We start from the raw sequence: 16,029 nt of genomic DNA, 5'->3' as shown, positions 1-16,029 counted from the left end.
GAAAATAAAAGTATCTTATATCTTTAAAATGTTTGTGTTTCATAAATATTAATATATCATATATTTTTTCATAAAAATAAATATGGTTGTATAAGTTATTATTTTTGAAACATAAACATAAACCTTTTAAACATAAATATATATATATATATATATATATATATATATATATATATATATATATATATATATATATATATATTTTCTAAGTTATTATACAAATATATTAACTAACAAATATTTTTTAATTTTGCTTTGAAAAGTATAAGTATTAATTAAGGAATATATTCAAAACTTGATAAAGCTAAATATATTTTTTTTTAAATTTAAATATCAAAAGTTTATATTGAATCAAAATAAAATTACCATACTTAAAAATAAAAATATGTTTCAATTTTACTTTCGTATGGTAAAATTTATATTGGTTTGCTATTAAAAATTTAAAAAACTATTTGGTTTTATAAATTTTGAATAAATGTTTATATTTTATATGTTTAAAATCCTAAGGTTTTTTTTTTTTTTTTTTTTTTTTTTTTTTGCAAAATATTTGTTAACTTTTCCGAAAATAATATTTCATGGTAACCTGTTATTCAACTATTCAAGGTAAAAATGACAAAACTGACAAAATTAGCAAGTTTGTGGCGTTAAAAAAACCAAAAATCTGTCGAATGGTAAAACTAGTATTTTCGGCAAAACTTAAAGTTTTTTATGGCATTATTCATTTACAAATATACCCTTTGTCCCATCAATTCTTTTACTACAAATACAATTAACCAACTTTATAATAGAGTTTTTCAACAACTAAAAAACTTCACGTACTTACTATTTACTTTTAAATCTATACATTTCGTTTATAATGAGACTTAAACCGTCAACCTTTGAAAATAAACATTCAAAAATTTATTTACAATTTATGATTACATAAAATAACCAAGTTAATAGTACTTCGTTTAAGTGAAGAATAAACTATATCGTAGTGACATTGGTTTATCTTAAGTAATCCTCGTTAATTTTAACAATTCAAGGAAGAAATACGATATGTTTGGTTTTGGATATTATGATGATTTTGATACTTAACAACCATCAGATTCATTTTTGAGTAATTCCTTAATTCTCATAACATTTTTATAATTCAAGGAAGATGCTATGAAATTTTTGGTTTCGGATATGATGATTTTGACACTTAACAGCCCTTTCATTAAATGTCACATCTTCTCATTAAATCTAACGAGAAAATGTCATTCTAAACCTTTTTTAAATGCTCAAAGGGACTAACGAAAGGTTGTGTCTTTTCTTTTTTAGATTTTGTGGACCTAAATACTATATAAAAGTACTATCTTTTTTTAAACACTTAATGGACTTACCAAAATGTATGAATCTTAATGGAAAGCCAAATGTTTTTTTGTTAAAGATGCGACCAACATACAAAAATCATGTCTATGATTTTTTTTTTTTTTTTTTTTTTGACGTTATTCTTATTTTCTTAACAATACTCAACACGTTATTTATATAAGGTTGTATCTTTAAAGTGATCAGAAAAATCTTCGATAAAGTCTCAATATTTTTGATCAGTTTACGGTTTAATTCTAACATTTGTTTTTTGAATAACAAAAATAGTGGTTATCTAATTTTATACGATAATATATTATTAAGAAAATGACTTGTAAGGGTAATAAAGTATCAAAATTGCACAAAAGTTACAATTGACTTTTTTTTTGTACACATATGGCCAACCAACTTTAACGTTTGTGCACGTATGACCATTAAACTTTACATTTGTTCAAAAAAATATCATTTTGTACCGGTAATAGAGTTCACCAACTACTCGGCATCACTGCTGACGTGGATTTTACTTGTACACATTTTTACCATTAATTTTTTTTTTCTCTTACACATTATACCATTAAAAAATTTTTGTATACATTTTACCATTATTCTTAAATAAATTATTCAATATAAAAACCATTTCAGAAAAATACATAATATTACATAAGAATGGGTTCTTCATCGATCATTGCGACTCCTCCATTTTTCTAGGTTTGGGGGAGAAGGCTTTCTTTTGGCGATGATACTAAACACTTTTTTTTACAACCGCATATTATACCTTGATTGAAAGCCACAAGGTTTGAACTAGAGACTTCCTTCTAGAGTGCTTAATCCTTTAACGACGAGCCACCAAGATGACTATCTAATATTATTATATAAGTATAAAGTATTTTACAAGTAAGCACAAAGTATCTCAATGTATAAATATGTATTTTTATATACATATAAAACATATTTACAATAAATATGTATTTTTAATGTATAAATAAATATTTTAATGCATAAATACATGTTTTGACATTTAAAAACCATATTCTGCTCATGTAGTATATATTATATTTAAATGTATAAATACATCAATACATAAATGCTCAAGTTCGAACTTTGTGGGTTTCAATCGAGGTATGACCAACATAATTATACGATGCAATTGTGAAAGGGAATACTTAGTATCATCGTCAAAGACGAACTCTCTCCTCCAAACCTTGCAAAATCAGGAGTCACAATGGGTGATGGAAAACCCATTTTTATGCAATAATATATATTTTTTGAAATAATACTTTATTGAATAAGTTATATAATATTAATGGTAAAATGTGTACAAAAACATTTAATGATAAAATTTGTACTGAAAAAAATTTAATGGTATAATATGTGCATACTACACAGTAAAATTTGTGTCAGCAGCCACATGACATATCATGTGGCATACCATGTGACTAGTAACCTACTATTACCGGTAACATAATGATATTTTTTTAACAAATATTAAGTATAATGGTCATACATGTACAAACGCTATAGTTGGTTGGTGATATGTACAAAAAAAAAAAAAAAAAATTAATGAATTTTTTGTACAATTTTGATACTTTATTACTCTTACAAATTATTTTTCATATTATTTTTCATATGTTATTTTGTGTTGAAAAAAAAAACACTATTTTATTAATTTGACAAAATATAAAATAATCGGATCATTTTTTATTCTAAAAGTGAAAGTTAGAATTAAACGAGAGTGAGACTTTATCAAAAAATAACCTAAGTGATTTGTATCTAAAGTCAATTATTAATAACTTCATATACAAGCATATCAATTGCTCCTTGATCGATACGACTATACCTAAACCGCAAAAGAGTGTATCAGAAGTTAAATTAAGTCATCATTGATGTTTGAGTACGAAGTCAATTATCTCTTTCATTATTATTTTATGCAAATTGTTTTTACATATTTTATGCCAATGATATTAGTGCAGCCGATCATAATTGACCAAGTGGCTCAGTTCGATTGCTTTTTTATTTTTTAGAAGGGCGAGGAGATTTCATTAAAATAAAGACTATCAAGACACTAACATAGATTTAAATGAAACGCAAAAAAAAAAAAAAAAAAAAAAAAAAGTTCCTCAGTTAATTCAATCTATGCTATACAACTTTCCATTATCTTTTAGCCAAGAAAACAAACAAAGTTTGATATAGTCTTCACAATATTGCGCCATTTCGTGCCTTTCACAACAGCCAAAAAATCATACCCACCAAATCATTAGCTAGCTTTCTCATCTTATGATTTTGAGCCGTGAAGGCGTGAACAAAATCATAGCAGCAAAGAGACGTAGGAAGGTTTTATTGGGCCTGAAATTCAACCCAAACCACTAAAAAGCCCAAGTCCAACTGAAAATAGACAATAACTATTAACTAGTAGTTCCACGTTTTCAAGTAGTTGTTCATAGTTTTTCATTAGATTCACTTTATGATGTTATTGGAAGAACAATATCATCAACTATGAGAAAAAGTTCGAAGATCACATATACACTAACCTTGGAAGGCTTTATGTTCTTATATAAATATATTTGTTTCCTTGTCTAAATGAGATCCCCACACCTATGTTTTGTTAAACATAAGCGTTACTTTTAATGAAAGGGTGACAACTACTCAACATACCTTTAGCTAAAGAATAAACTAGTTTGCCATCACGTGTTACTTCTTATTACCAAACAAGTATAACATGATTCTCTTTTTAATTAGAAAAACTTGTATAGTACTATTATCATTGATTTTGTGGGGTATAGTGTAATGAAAAACAATAGAAAGTTGAACTAAGAGGAAAACCAAAAGGCTCTTTCTCTTTGAAATTGAAGGTTCAAATCTTGTCTAGGATATAATGGATTCAGGAGTAACTTAGAAGTAAATTATACTGAGTGAAACTCCACGTCTCCACGACTAGTCAAATTTGTAGCTAAAGGAATACAATTTTAAAGTAGGTTCCGAATCAAACAGTTAACTTTAACCGAAAGAAACAAAAATTTTCATTATATTTGATAAAAACTAATATTTTTTAAAATTAAAATATAAAGACTTAAAAAACCTATCTTTTCCTACAAACGTACTAGTATAGTGAGTAGAAATCATATACATTTTCATGGTTTATTGAGATTTTTGGTTTTGGAGTTTTTATAAAGATTTTTTTTTTCTTCAAATTTTGATAATTATATTCATTTTGTAGTAAATTTTACTTCAAATTTTTTTTTTTTTTTTTTTTTTTTTTTTTTGTGAAATAGCAAATCCAATCTACTCCTACACTACACTTTAAATCCACTTATGTCCAGAATAAAAAAAAATATGAAGATTATGACATAGACGAGATAGTTGAGAAGCATATCCGTATAAAGATGTGTGTAAAGGACAGAGGGCAGTAGCATTGTGTACATGGAGCTGAGAAGCAATCCCTTGGTGGCTGTAGTTGAAGATAGGAGAGTGGGATGGTGACCTTGTGCATCAAGAAACTTAAAGAAGAAAACCTATGTAAAATTTGGTTTTAATGATTTTTTTTTTAAAATTTTCTCTGAATTTTCCAATTTTCATATTTTTATCTTATTTGTTACAAACTTAGAAGAACAATCAAAATGTATAGTAACTTAGAAGATCAATATTCAAAATATATAATAATAAATGACAACTATTATCTAGAAAAAGTTTTATTTATAAACATTTTGTATTTTTAAATTTTCAAACTAGTTTTTTAGGTTACAATATTACGTTTCAAAATAAATCAAGTGTATTTGAAAACAAATATAACATTATGGTATTCATCTAAAAATATATCATGTGTTTATATGAAAATAAAGATATAGTCCGCAAATAAATTTGAAACTAAAAAGTGTCAATGGACACATACAAAGAGTCTATGATGATTTGATGCTTTGATGCTTTGATGACGAGTTTATATATAAGGGTTGTGGTATAATGTCAGAGGGAATAGTAACAATTCAAACATTTTGCCACATCATTTTTTGTTTGTGATGTTATTATTATTATTTTTTTTTTATCTTAACACCTAAATCTTAGCATTTTATAAGGAGCGGTAACACTCCTAACGCACAAAAAAAATTCAAAATTAATTAAATTGTATTTTTTTAAACCACAAACAATTAATATCAAATAAATTATACTTTTTAAAACACAACATTTAATATTAAATTAAAAAGTTACAATAAAATTTTGCAGGGGGGTTTATATCAATTCAAGAAATTTATGTTGTAAAAGAAGTTGTAAGTTGGAGTTGAATCTGTCATAAAGCTAAAATTGAGGGACCAAAACTGCTAAATTGTGAAATTTGTGTCATCTTGCTCGTTTGCTACCTGTCAAACAAATTGATAACATTTCTCTCTTTTTTTTTTAACCTGCAAATTTCATTTCATGTAAAAAAAACCCATTTTCCAATCATATTGTTCCATTTCTTTCTCTCTCTTCTCGCTAGACCCTTGGTGAACTCCTGTTAACGAGCTTCATAGCGAATATTTAGGAGTGGTGTAGCGACTCTTGACGAGGCTATTGGCAAGAGAGGTGGTGAGGCCACTCCCTCCAACCTAACTATAAGGTTAAAGGTAACGGTAATAATTATAGCATCTTGTCACATCAACTTTTTGAATGTCACCTTATTTTCCTTAATTTAGCATCTAATCTTAGCGTTTGGTAGATCTATTTCTATCAAATCCAGATTTTATGTCTTCTTCCTCCCAGCAACTAGTTGCAGCGACAATCTCCCATTTTCCATTTTCGAGCTTAAAAATTGCGATTTTTTTTTTCCGAAAGCAAGTGACTAACTCAAATTTGTGGAGAGGAGATTAACGGAGGTAACAGCAAACCGGAGGTGAATCACAAAAAAAAAAAAAATAGAAAAAGAAAATAACCAATCAGATTTAAGCTCTTCATCATCTCTCATCTCGCTAGCTTCTTAACGAGTTATTTATTTTGCGTCCTTTAGCGAGCTGCCGGGGATGGTGTAGCATTTAACAGCGAACCTTTTGGCGAGAGAGGTGGCGAGGCCACTCCCCTAAGCCTAAGTATCATCTTAACCAATTTTAACCCTCTAACATCAATTTAATTAAATTCTTACTTTTGATTTGACATAATTTTGTTTTGTTTTGTTTTGTTTTTATATATTTTAATCTTATTATTATTATTATTATTATAAATTTTGATAACTATATACAATTCGAACAACATTATAAATTCAGACGACATTATAAAATTCGAACGAGTGTATAAATTGGAACAAAAGTAAATGTTGTATTTATTTTAGAAACAAACATATACTATTAACGTTTATTAATAAATTGCAATTCACCCTAACCATCATGCAATAGTTGATTTACAAGGAGTATATCCAATGTCTGATGTTTTGTTCAGGCTTCTCCGTATCTACAAATCAGAACATTCGGTATACCCATGCAATAGCATGGGTATACGATGACTTGACTAAATATTATCAATATGCATAACGCACCATACAAATATAATACCGAACCAATTAATATTCGTGATAAGTAAAAAGACAAAATTTGATTTTCTTCCTTTTTATATAGCTGTTCAAATTTTATTGTTATGTCATCCAAATTTAGAATGTCGTCCGAATTTTAAAATGTCATCCGAATTTTAAAATGTTGTCCGAATTATATACGGTTATCGAGATTAATAATAATAATAATAATAATAATAATAATAATAATAATAATAATAATAACGAATTAAAAACAAAAAAAAAACAAGGGTTCATTTATTTATACCCCATTTCCACTTATCCCTACCCTTTAATAATTTCTCTAATCATTAGTTTTAGTAACTAATTTAATGATTACATATTTTTACTACTCATTAGTAGTCTTAATAATTAATTTAAGATTAATAGTTTTTTTTTTAAATCACAAATAAATCTAATTATTATAATATTATTTAGTTTATTATAGATAACTTATTAAAACTATTTTTATAAATAAAAATATATATAACTATTTTTATTTTATTAAAAAAATACGACAACAATAATAAATTAATTTTTTGACGTAACAAATAAACATAAACATACACATACACATACACATACACATTTAAATACGGATACATGTAGACACATGCACAGATAGATAAACATAAACATACACATTCAAATACACACACATTCATACACATACATATACATATAAACATACACATATACATTCAAATACACACATATACATACCCACATACACATACACACATACATTTACATACGCACCCACATTCATATACATACAAATACACATACGTTCATACATGCATACATACACATACAAATATACATATTTTCCTTTATTATAATCAGTTTTCATTATAAAATAGATTATTTATTTTAGATAAAACTTCAAAAATGGTCCCTGTGGTTTCCAAAAATATCAAGTTTAGTCCTTAAGTTCAAAAAACCTCATAGATGGTCCCTGTGGTTTCAAAACTTTTAACAAATGGTCCTTTTCGCTAACTCCGTTAGTTTTTGGCCGTTAAGTGAAGGACATTTCTGTCATTTCACTACCACATGGACCATTTATGAAGTTTTTGCCTTATTTAAAAAAAAAGAAAAAAATATAATTATTTAATATTAAAGTCTCTCTCTCCCTTTCTCATGATCGGTCTTCCTTCCTTGAAATCGCAACCCTCATTGCCGATTCTCAACCCTAAGAGCACACAAATCAATAATCAACAAACGAAAACCCAAATCTATCACCAATAAATCGCTTATCCCCTTGAAATCTACTCAAAAATCTGCAAACATACGAAGGAAGACATTTGTGGTGGTTATTAGCGAATTGAATTTGGTGTTTAGACAGGAGAGTGACGCGTAATTGAATCTAGATACCCTAGCCAGAGAAATTAGGGCGACATCGTCATATATGCCGGGAAGAAGAGGATCATTTTCTTCCTCAAAGAAATACTCTGAGGAATAGTTGTTTGTCTTATAACAAGAGCTCATTAGCTTCTTGATATCATAATCTAACCTTATTTTTGTATACCCAAATAATAATATACCCCAAAAACTTAAGAAAAAAAAACCCAATTTCAATTTGCTATACCTCTTTTCCTCTGTAAACAGAATCCATGTTTGATATTTCAATGCAATTATTCATCACCATGTTCGTCGATTTATGCAAATCAGAATAACATGAAAGCCCTGGCCTCAAAAGAGAACCCAAATATGCATCACATATCAACGTTCCCCCATTCGTGTCGATCAAAATTCATCAAAAAGGTGAAAACCTTTCAACCGATTTTTACATCATGAAGGAAAACATTGAATCAAATTGAACTGATATAATCAGCGTTAAAGATAATTGAGATCCAAACATAATAGCGGTGTGAGAAAATCTAGATCTCACCGTGAAACCATCACGAATCCCGTCGATGAGACAATTGCCGGAGATTACTAAAAGTCAGATCTCAAAAGTTAAAAAGACGACGTCGGCACTAGAAACAACTGTGCACATGCAGACATCTCGCAGCGAAGCCAATGCAATCCAGTTATATGTTTTACTTTGTGTGTGTTGAGAGAGAGAGAGAGAGAGAGAGAGAGAGAGAGAGAGAGAGAGAGAGAGAGAGAGAGAGAGAGAGAGAGAGAGAGAGAGAGTGGGTGGGACCCTTTAATATTAAATAATTATATATATATATATATATATATATATAAGAGAGAGAGAGAGAGAGAGGGTGGGTGGGAACCTTTAATATTAAATAATTATATATATATATATATATATATATATATATATATATATATATATATATATATATATATATATATATATATATATATATATATATATTAAATAAGGCAAAAACTTCATAAATGGTCCATGTGGTAGTGAAATGATAGAAATGCCCTTCACTTAATGGTTAAAAACTAACGAAGTTAGCGAAAAAGACCATTTGTTAAAAGTTTTGAAACTACATGGACTATTTGTGAGGGTTTTTGAACTTAGGGACTAAACTTGATATTTTTAGAAACCATAGGGACCATTTTTGAAGTTTTGTCTTTATTTTATTTGTGTAATCTATTAAAAATAATACATAGACTATGTTAAATAATTTTTTGATAAAAAGTTGATGTTTATTGTTTAAAATAAATCAATATACGTAGAAAAGATATAAATATAAGGGTATAAAATTTCATATCTTCAAAATAAATAGGTTGTTCACGTAAAACTATATGTAGAAATTTCTTACTTTCTCTTAACCATAGTAAAGAAGGATGCAACCACCAAGAAAGAGTGGACTAATTTCCGACAAGTTGCATGCGTTTTCCGGCAATGTTTCACGGCGGCTTTTAGCGATTTACGTTGACATTCAAGCGAGTTTCACATGTTAACTGAAGCTACGTCTCTTTGTCTCCTATCGACGATAATGATGACTTAAATTTTTTTTTTTTCAAGTTAAAACATGACAAACCATTAATCTATTAAAAATATTATAAAAATTGATATTTTTATTTCTATTACTTCATGCTTATGTTTGGAATAACACAAAAGTTATAAATACGACAAATTGAATATGATAGGAAAAAAAGAGAAACAAAAAATATTTAATATATTTATGTAAAACAGATGGGCACACAAAAAACAAAAAATAAAAAAATAAAAGCCACAAATAAGTTTTATGAACGCCAATAAAAAAATAAAAAATTTTGAACAATAGTTCGTCCTTGCATTTTTAAGGTCAATGATTAGCCCTAACTTTTAACAAAAACTATAAAAAAAAAGAAATGTAAGTAGCTCGTAAAAAGAAAAGAAAATAAAGGAAGTAAGATGTATCAATTGGCTCAAAAGTGAAGTATGGTATATGTGTGCAGTAAAGTTACCAAACTTTTAATAATTAAGGGGGTAAGGTTATAAAATATGGGATATTAATAACATCAATAGAGAAAAAAAAATACAAAAAGATCTGATCGAGATGAAATTAAAAAAAATGGGGATAATAGGGTGTTCAAATGAAAAATTGGGGTGTTTTTTTAGTCAACCCCGATTATATGCTAGTCTATGACGCTATGACAATGAGTGTACCATGATTACGATGATTTGATGCTTTGATGATGAGTTTATGATGATTAAATATGTTAACATATACACATTTGCATCCCGTGCATATAGTTCATAACAATATAACTTTTTGTAGTCCAAACATCTATCATGTTTGTGGGCTTCATCACTTATGCAATTTATATGTTCTTTGTCCCGTTTTCATCACTCATGTCCCTTGTATGTTCGTGAGATTTTATATGTGGTTCAGATAATTTTTAAGTTTTTTTTAGGTTTATCGAGGATGTAAAAAATTCTAGATAAATTTTCATTAGTGATGGTACATGCAGGATGAAACAGACTCATGACTCATGAACATTAAAATAGACCAGGGATGATTTTAGAATTAGAAATTTACTATACAAGCATGCAAAACATCATAATCATTATAGTCATATAAAACTCATCATCAAAACATCAACACACCATAATCACCATAAATTTATCATCAAATTATCATAAACAACAACCAAGTTTAAACCAAAAAAATGCTAAAATGTTGCATATTTTGTGAAACAAAGCCAATCCACGAGTTAACTTGAAAACTAACAAGGCACCCACTATTTTTTTTCCAAAAAATTAAAAGTTTAGGATAAACCCGGAAAGATGAGAAAATGTTGACTCTTTTTTAATGGTCACAACAGTTCAGGGGTTCGAAAGCTATAAAGTAAAATTTAAGGGCATAATTGAAACTTATCTTTTCCAAAACCCTGCCTGCCTTATCTTCAGAACAACGGTGCCACGAAGTTATCGGAAAACTCGACACCGATGGCAGCTCCGATTACTACCAGCACCTCATTATTCTCCCAATCTTCGTTATTCACGCTCGCTCTAAAACCTCAGCTATATTCACCGAAATCCTTAATTCAATCAACTCACAGAGTCTACCATACCGGAGTTTCCACGTCGCCATGTCTATTAAATCGAGCTTTAAGGTTTCATCATGTGCATCACAGAAACAAGGAAGCTTTGAAGAGAGGCCTCTCTTCGGTTTGTTTCTACAAGAATAAAAATTCTATAAGTGACAAGGTAATTTGTTTTTATTTGGTAAATATATTGGGAGTTTTGTCGTTTAAAAATGCTAATTTAAGTGAGGTATTACCAGGATGCGAAAAAAAAAATCGTAATTTTATGGATTCAGGCCTTGTTCTGTTACTATCTAATTCAACCAATTCGGAAATCGTAAATCCATTTCACGCATTTAGGTTACCCTACGTTTCTCAACACGAATCTACTTTCAAAAGTTTGATAACACTAACTATAGCTTCCAATGGTGTTAATATCAGTGCTAATCAATATCAAATAAATCCAACCTTTTCATCAACATATACATATAGTACATTGTGTCAATTTTGCAGTAAAAGCCTTTTATACGACAATCTTTATCATGAATTTTCTGATTCTAGTTTGTAAATTTGCAAGTTCTGATTCTGATTCAAATGATGGAATGTTCTTCAGGGAAGTGGATTAGACTGGCCAATCCTACAACGATGGGATGTACCATGGGAGTGGTATACAGTTTCACTGACCTCACTTGCTTGTGGACTAGGGTAAAACTTGCTTATCTTTGTTTCCATGAGTCCTACTTTCCTTATAAACCCTAATTTCATCCATGTACCTTGTATCATATGCATTAAAAAAGTTATCAAAATTTCCTATAAACCCTAAGTGAATGTAATGTTTGCCCAGGCAGTTTTGTTTTGACAGGGCTTGTAGAGGCTGCAGCTCTTCCATATCTTGGCCTTCAAATTGGAGAATTAAGTCTTGATGAGAAGGCAGAAATACTCTTTTTTGATCAGGCGTATGACTTCTTAGTTCTTCATTTTATTTTACTATTAGATTGTTGAATTAACTTCTTATTAATATATTAATTTGCCTTGTTTCTTTATGTTTTTCAGATTCACAACAGCTGTTGTACTTGCAACACTTTATAGTGTCACAAACAGAAGTGGACAAAAAGACTTGTATAGCTATGGTAATTAGTTAATTATCACTTTATCAGTCATAAGTCATAAGTCATAACATATTGTTTTCTTTTTTTTTTTTGTTACAAACTTATTGACATTTCATCAAAATAATTTTCCAGATTGGAGGAATCCTTTTGATCTTCAAAAAGGATGGCTTTTATGGGCTGGAATAGGCCTTGTTGGAGCCTTGATTACTATCTCACTTACTGGAGTTGCCATGGCCTTTTTCAATGGTGAGCCACCTCAAAGAGAGGTCAGTCAATCTATATATTATATATAAAAAAAACTCATTTATAATTATAAAATTTTAAATTTTAAAAAAAAAATCATTAACTTTGTTCCAGACTGATGCTCTTGTACGCTTGCTTCCTTTGATCGGATCCTCAAGTGTCAGGTGCACAACTGCCTTTAATTCTTTTAAACACATCATAAAGTATAATTGGATATTGTTTTTTTATTATTATTATTATAAATAATCAAATAAACATTTGTGTGTGTGTGTGTGTGTGTTGTAGTACTATATGCTTGTTAGGTATCACAGGTGTTCTAGCTCCAGTTCTTGAAGAAAATGTGTTTCGTGGTTTCCTTATGGTGTCCCTTACAAAGTGGTAAAACTATAGCCTTTTATTTTTGTTCTGCATATATTTTTTTAATTATTTAAATATTATAAAAAGTAAAGTACATTGTTTAGAATTATAAAAAGGGTAAAGTAAGTTGCTATTAATGGTGTGACTTATGATGATTAATCTCTGTAGGGTGCCAACACCGATTTCAGTTCTTATAAGTGCTGCAGTGTTTTCAGCTGCACATCTCACTCCTGGGGAGTTTCCACAGCTCTTTATACTTGGTATTATTTCTGCATACATTAAATATAAAAAATAATAATTTGAAGCTTAAAATGATGTATTTGGATATTAAAATGTTGTATTTAATTGAAAATGGTGGTGATATAGGAACTGCTTTGGGATTTTCTTATGCCCAAACTCGAAATCTTCTCACTCCCATAACAATACACGCACTTTGGAACTCGGGTGTTATTGTATTGTTGACCATTCTCCAAGTAAGTTATTTAAAAAAAACATGAAGGGTAATGTAGTCATTTTATGTATGGAGTTGTGTCAAAATCGTTGTGAAAAGTCAAATTGAGGAACAAAAGTGTTGTGAAAAGTCAAATTGAGGACCAAAAGTGTTAAGAAAAATCAAAATAAGGACCAAAATGGTTTTGAAAAATTAAAATGAGGATCAAAATGGTTGTGAAAAATCAAAATAAGGACCAAAATTGTTATGAAAATTAAAAAATTAGGATCAAAACTGTTATGAAAAATCAAAGTAAGGACCTAAAGTGTTAAGAAAAATCAATATAAGGACCAAAATGGCCGTGAAAAATCAAAATGAGGATCACAATTGTTGTGAAAAATCAAAATAAGTACCAAAATTGTTATAAAAAATAAAAAATAAGGACTAGAAATGTTATGAAAAATCAAAATAAGGACCTAAATTGTTAAGAAAAATCAAAATAAGTACTAAAATGGTTGTGAAAAATCAAAATGAGGATCAAAATTGTTGTGAAAAATCAAAATAAGGAACTGTGATGAAAAAGCAAAATGAGGACCAAATAAAAAAGGACCGAAATTGTTGGGAAAAATTAAAATAAGGATCAAAATCGTTATGAAAAATCAAAATAATGACCAAAATTGTTGTGAAAATTCAAATAAGGACCAAAATCGCTATGAAAAATCAAAATAATGACCAAAATCATTATGCAAAATCAAAAATTGTAATTTACTCATTTGACTAGTTGTTAATCATCTAAAATACTTTCTGAACTTGGAAATTTTTTTCCATAAAAAGAAAAAATTACAATTTTAATGTAACATGCCAAAAGGAGAGTTTTAAATTTGGTTGAGTAAAATATCATTTTTGATCCCATGAATTTAGAACCACTAACGTAGCTGATTTATTTATTTATTATTTATTTCTACTTTATAACAGTTGATAATATATTTTATATTTTGTTAAAATAAATTTCATGTTGCCTGTTTTTTTTATAGATTCAAGGATATGATATCAAGGAACTATTGCAAGTGTCGTGATATAAATCGTATATTATCGGGTTTAAGTATGTACATGTACATCGCCTTCCTTTCTTGATCTGGGATACTGTAATTTACTTTTCTAGGTAGATATACTTAAGACATATATGTATGTGTACATACACACGTTTAAATTTCAAATTAACTACATAATGAATTGGTTATTGTGTGCCTAATAAATGGTGGATGAACACAAATTTCAATTTATAATATATAAATAGTTGACTATTGGTAAATAGATAAAAAAACCATAACATAGTCAAACTTTGATTCTACCATTGTAGTAGTAGAGGTCGATGGGGTCCACATTTGGATCCGGGCCCGATTTCAGCCAAAGTCCGGCCCAAAATAATGCCTTAATATTGATTTTACCATTGCATTAGTAGGTGTTGAAGGGGTTCACATTTGGATCCGGGCCCGATTTTATCATATTTTGTGATTTCAGCTTTCATATTTGAATTCTCGTATCAATATTTCTTGTAACTTTTCTATATTTTGTACTCTCGTTTTTTCATATAAAAATTGACATCAAATCAATACAGCGTCGGGGGGTTGAAGTATAATCTATTACAAATTTTACTATCAAAGTCATATTTCAAAGAAAGATATAAAACAATAAACTTTAAATAAGGTTATGTTGGCGGAATAGTTGAAAAAAAATGGCTATTAATTTAAAACCTAGTTGATAAAAAATTGTGTTTGCTAAAACTAGTTAAAATATTTGGAATGAAACGGTAGTTTGAGTACTTTTTTTTTTTTTTTTTTTTTTTTTTTTTTTTTTTTTAAAAGATAGTTGTGACGTATCAAGCGTACTCTAAAGCTATGTTTGGTAGCCTGATCGAAAATATAACTGTTAGCTGAAAAACTAGCTGATAATTGAAAAGTTAGTTGGTAGTAGCCAATAAAAAATGACTTCTAATATAAACTAAGCTGATAAGTGATAAACTAAATGAAATGTTATCATGACTAAATTTTTTATGATCGTTTAATCTTCTTTAGGTATATAGTTAATGTGTTGTTGAATAATGATGAAAATCATATTTGTTTAGATATTCTTTGGAATATAGTTACGAAGGGTAACGTCGCAATTATAGTATTTCTTATTAAAATTTGGGGATGAATCTTCGTGATCAGTAAAGCTTTTGTGATTGATAAGATGCTAAAACGGGGAACCTTAGGATAAAGTGTTAGTAGTATTTTTTTTCCCTTACCTTTATCACATTTTATTCTTATAATTAATTAACCTGTTATCATATCTAACTGGCAACCATAAAAAAATGTTTTATAAGTATTTACATACAAAATATTAACGTACTTAAGACGTTTGGTTCAAGTATGGTTGTTTTTTTTATTATTATTTTTTTATAACAAACAAGATTTCAAGATATTTAATAATAATTTCGATATAAAAAATTACTTATAAAATATTAACATACTTGAGATGATGCAACCTCACATTTCAATTCTTAGAAGCCTTAGATTTTCTAAACACGAACCTAAACGAATGAACAACAATGTTATCAAATAAAATTTGCTTATGATACTTTTATT

General features: G+C 28.4%; 1 protein-coding gene across 1 annotated transcript; it reads left to right on the top strand.

The window, feature by feature from the left end:
- Positions 1-11,118: 11,118 nt before the first annotated feature.
- LOC145012836 (CAAX amino terminal protease family protein) lies at positions 11,119-14,642 on the top strand. Its single transcript, XM_078971638.1, has 10 exons — positions 11,119-11,447; positions 11,877-11,968; positions 12,112-12,219; positions 12,317-12,393; positions 12,505-12,638; positions 12,730-12,779; positions 12,901-12,993; positions 13,141-13,232; positions 13,339-13,445; positions 14,437-14,642. Exons 1-10 carry the CDS (start codon positions 11,187-11,189, stop codon positions 14,476-14,478), a joined length of 1,056 nt encoding a protein of 351 aa, XP_078827764.1. The 5' UTR covers positions 11,119-11,186; the 3' UTR covers positions 14,479-14,642.
- Positions 14,643-16,029: the final 1,387 nt, after the last annotated feature.

The sequence above is a fragment of the Lactuca saligna genome, chromosome 8 (genome assembly GCF_052625555.1).
Source record: "Lactuca saligna cultivar CGN05327 chromosome 8, ASM5262555v1, whole genome shotgun sequence".
NCBI classification, from domain to species: Eukaryota; Viridiplantae; Streptophyta; class Magnoliopsida; order Asterales; family Asteraceae; genus Lactuca; species Lactuca saligna.
Note: the sequence above shows the minus strand (reverse complement) of the source record. Positions and strands in the feature narration are given on the sequence as shown.

What these genes read in the sequence shown, in the direction of transcription:
- LOC145012836 (XM_078971638.1), top strand. Translation starts at nt 11,187, where the DNA reads ATGGCAGCTCCGATTACTACCAGCACCTCATTATTCTCCCAATCTTCG. An exon ending in ATCGGATCCTCAAGTGTCAG is followed by an intron (nt 12,780 to 12,900) that starts GTGCACAACTGC and finishes TGTGTGTTGTAG; the next exon opens with TACTATATGCTTGTTAGGTA. An exon ending in TCCACAGCTCTTTATACTTG is followed by an intron (nt 13,233 to 13,338) that starts GTATTATTTCTG and finishes GTGGTGATATAG; the next exon opens with GAACTGCTTTGGGATTTTCT.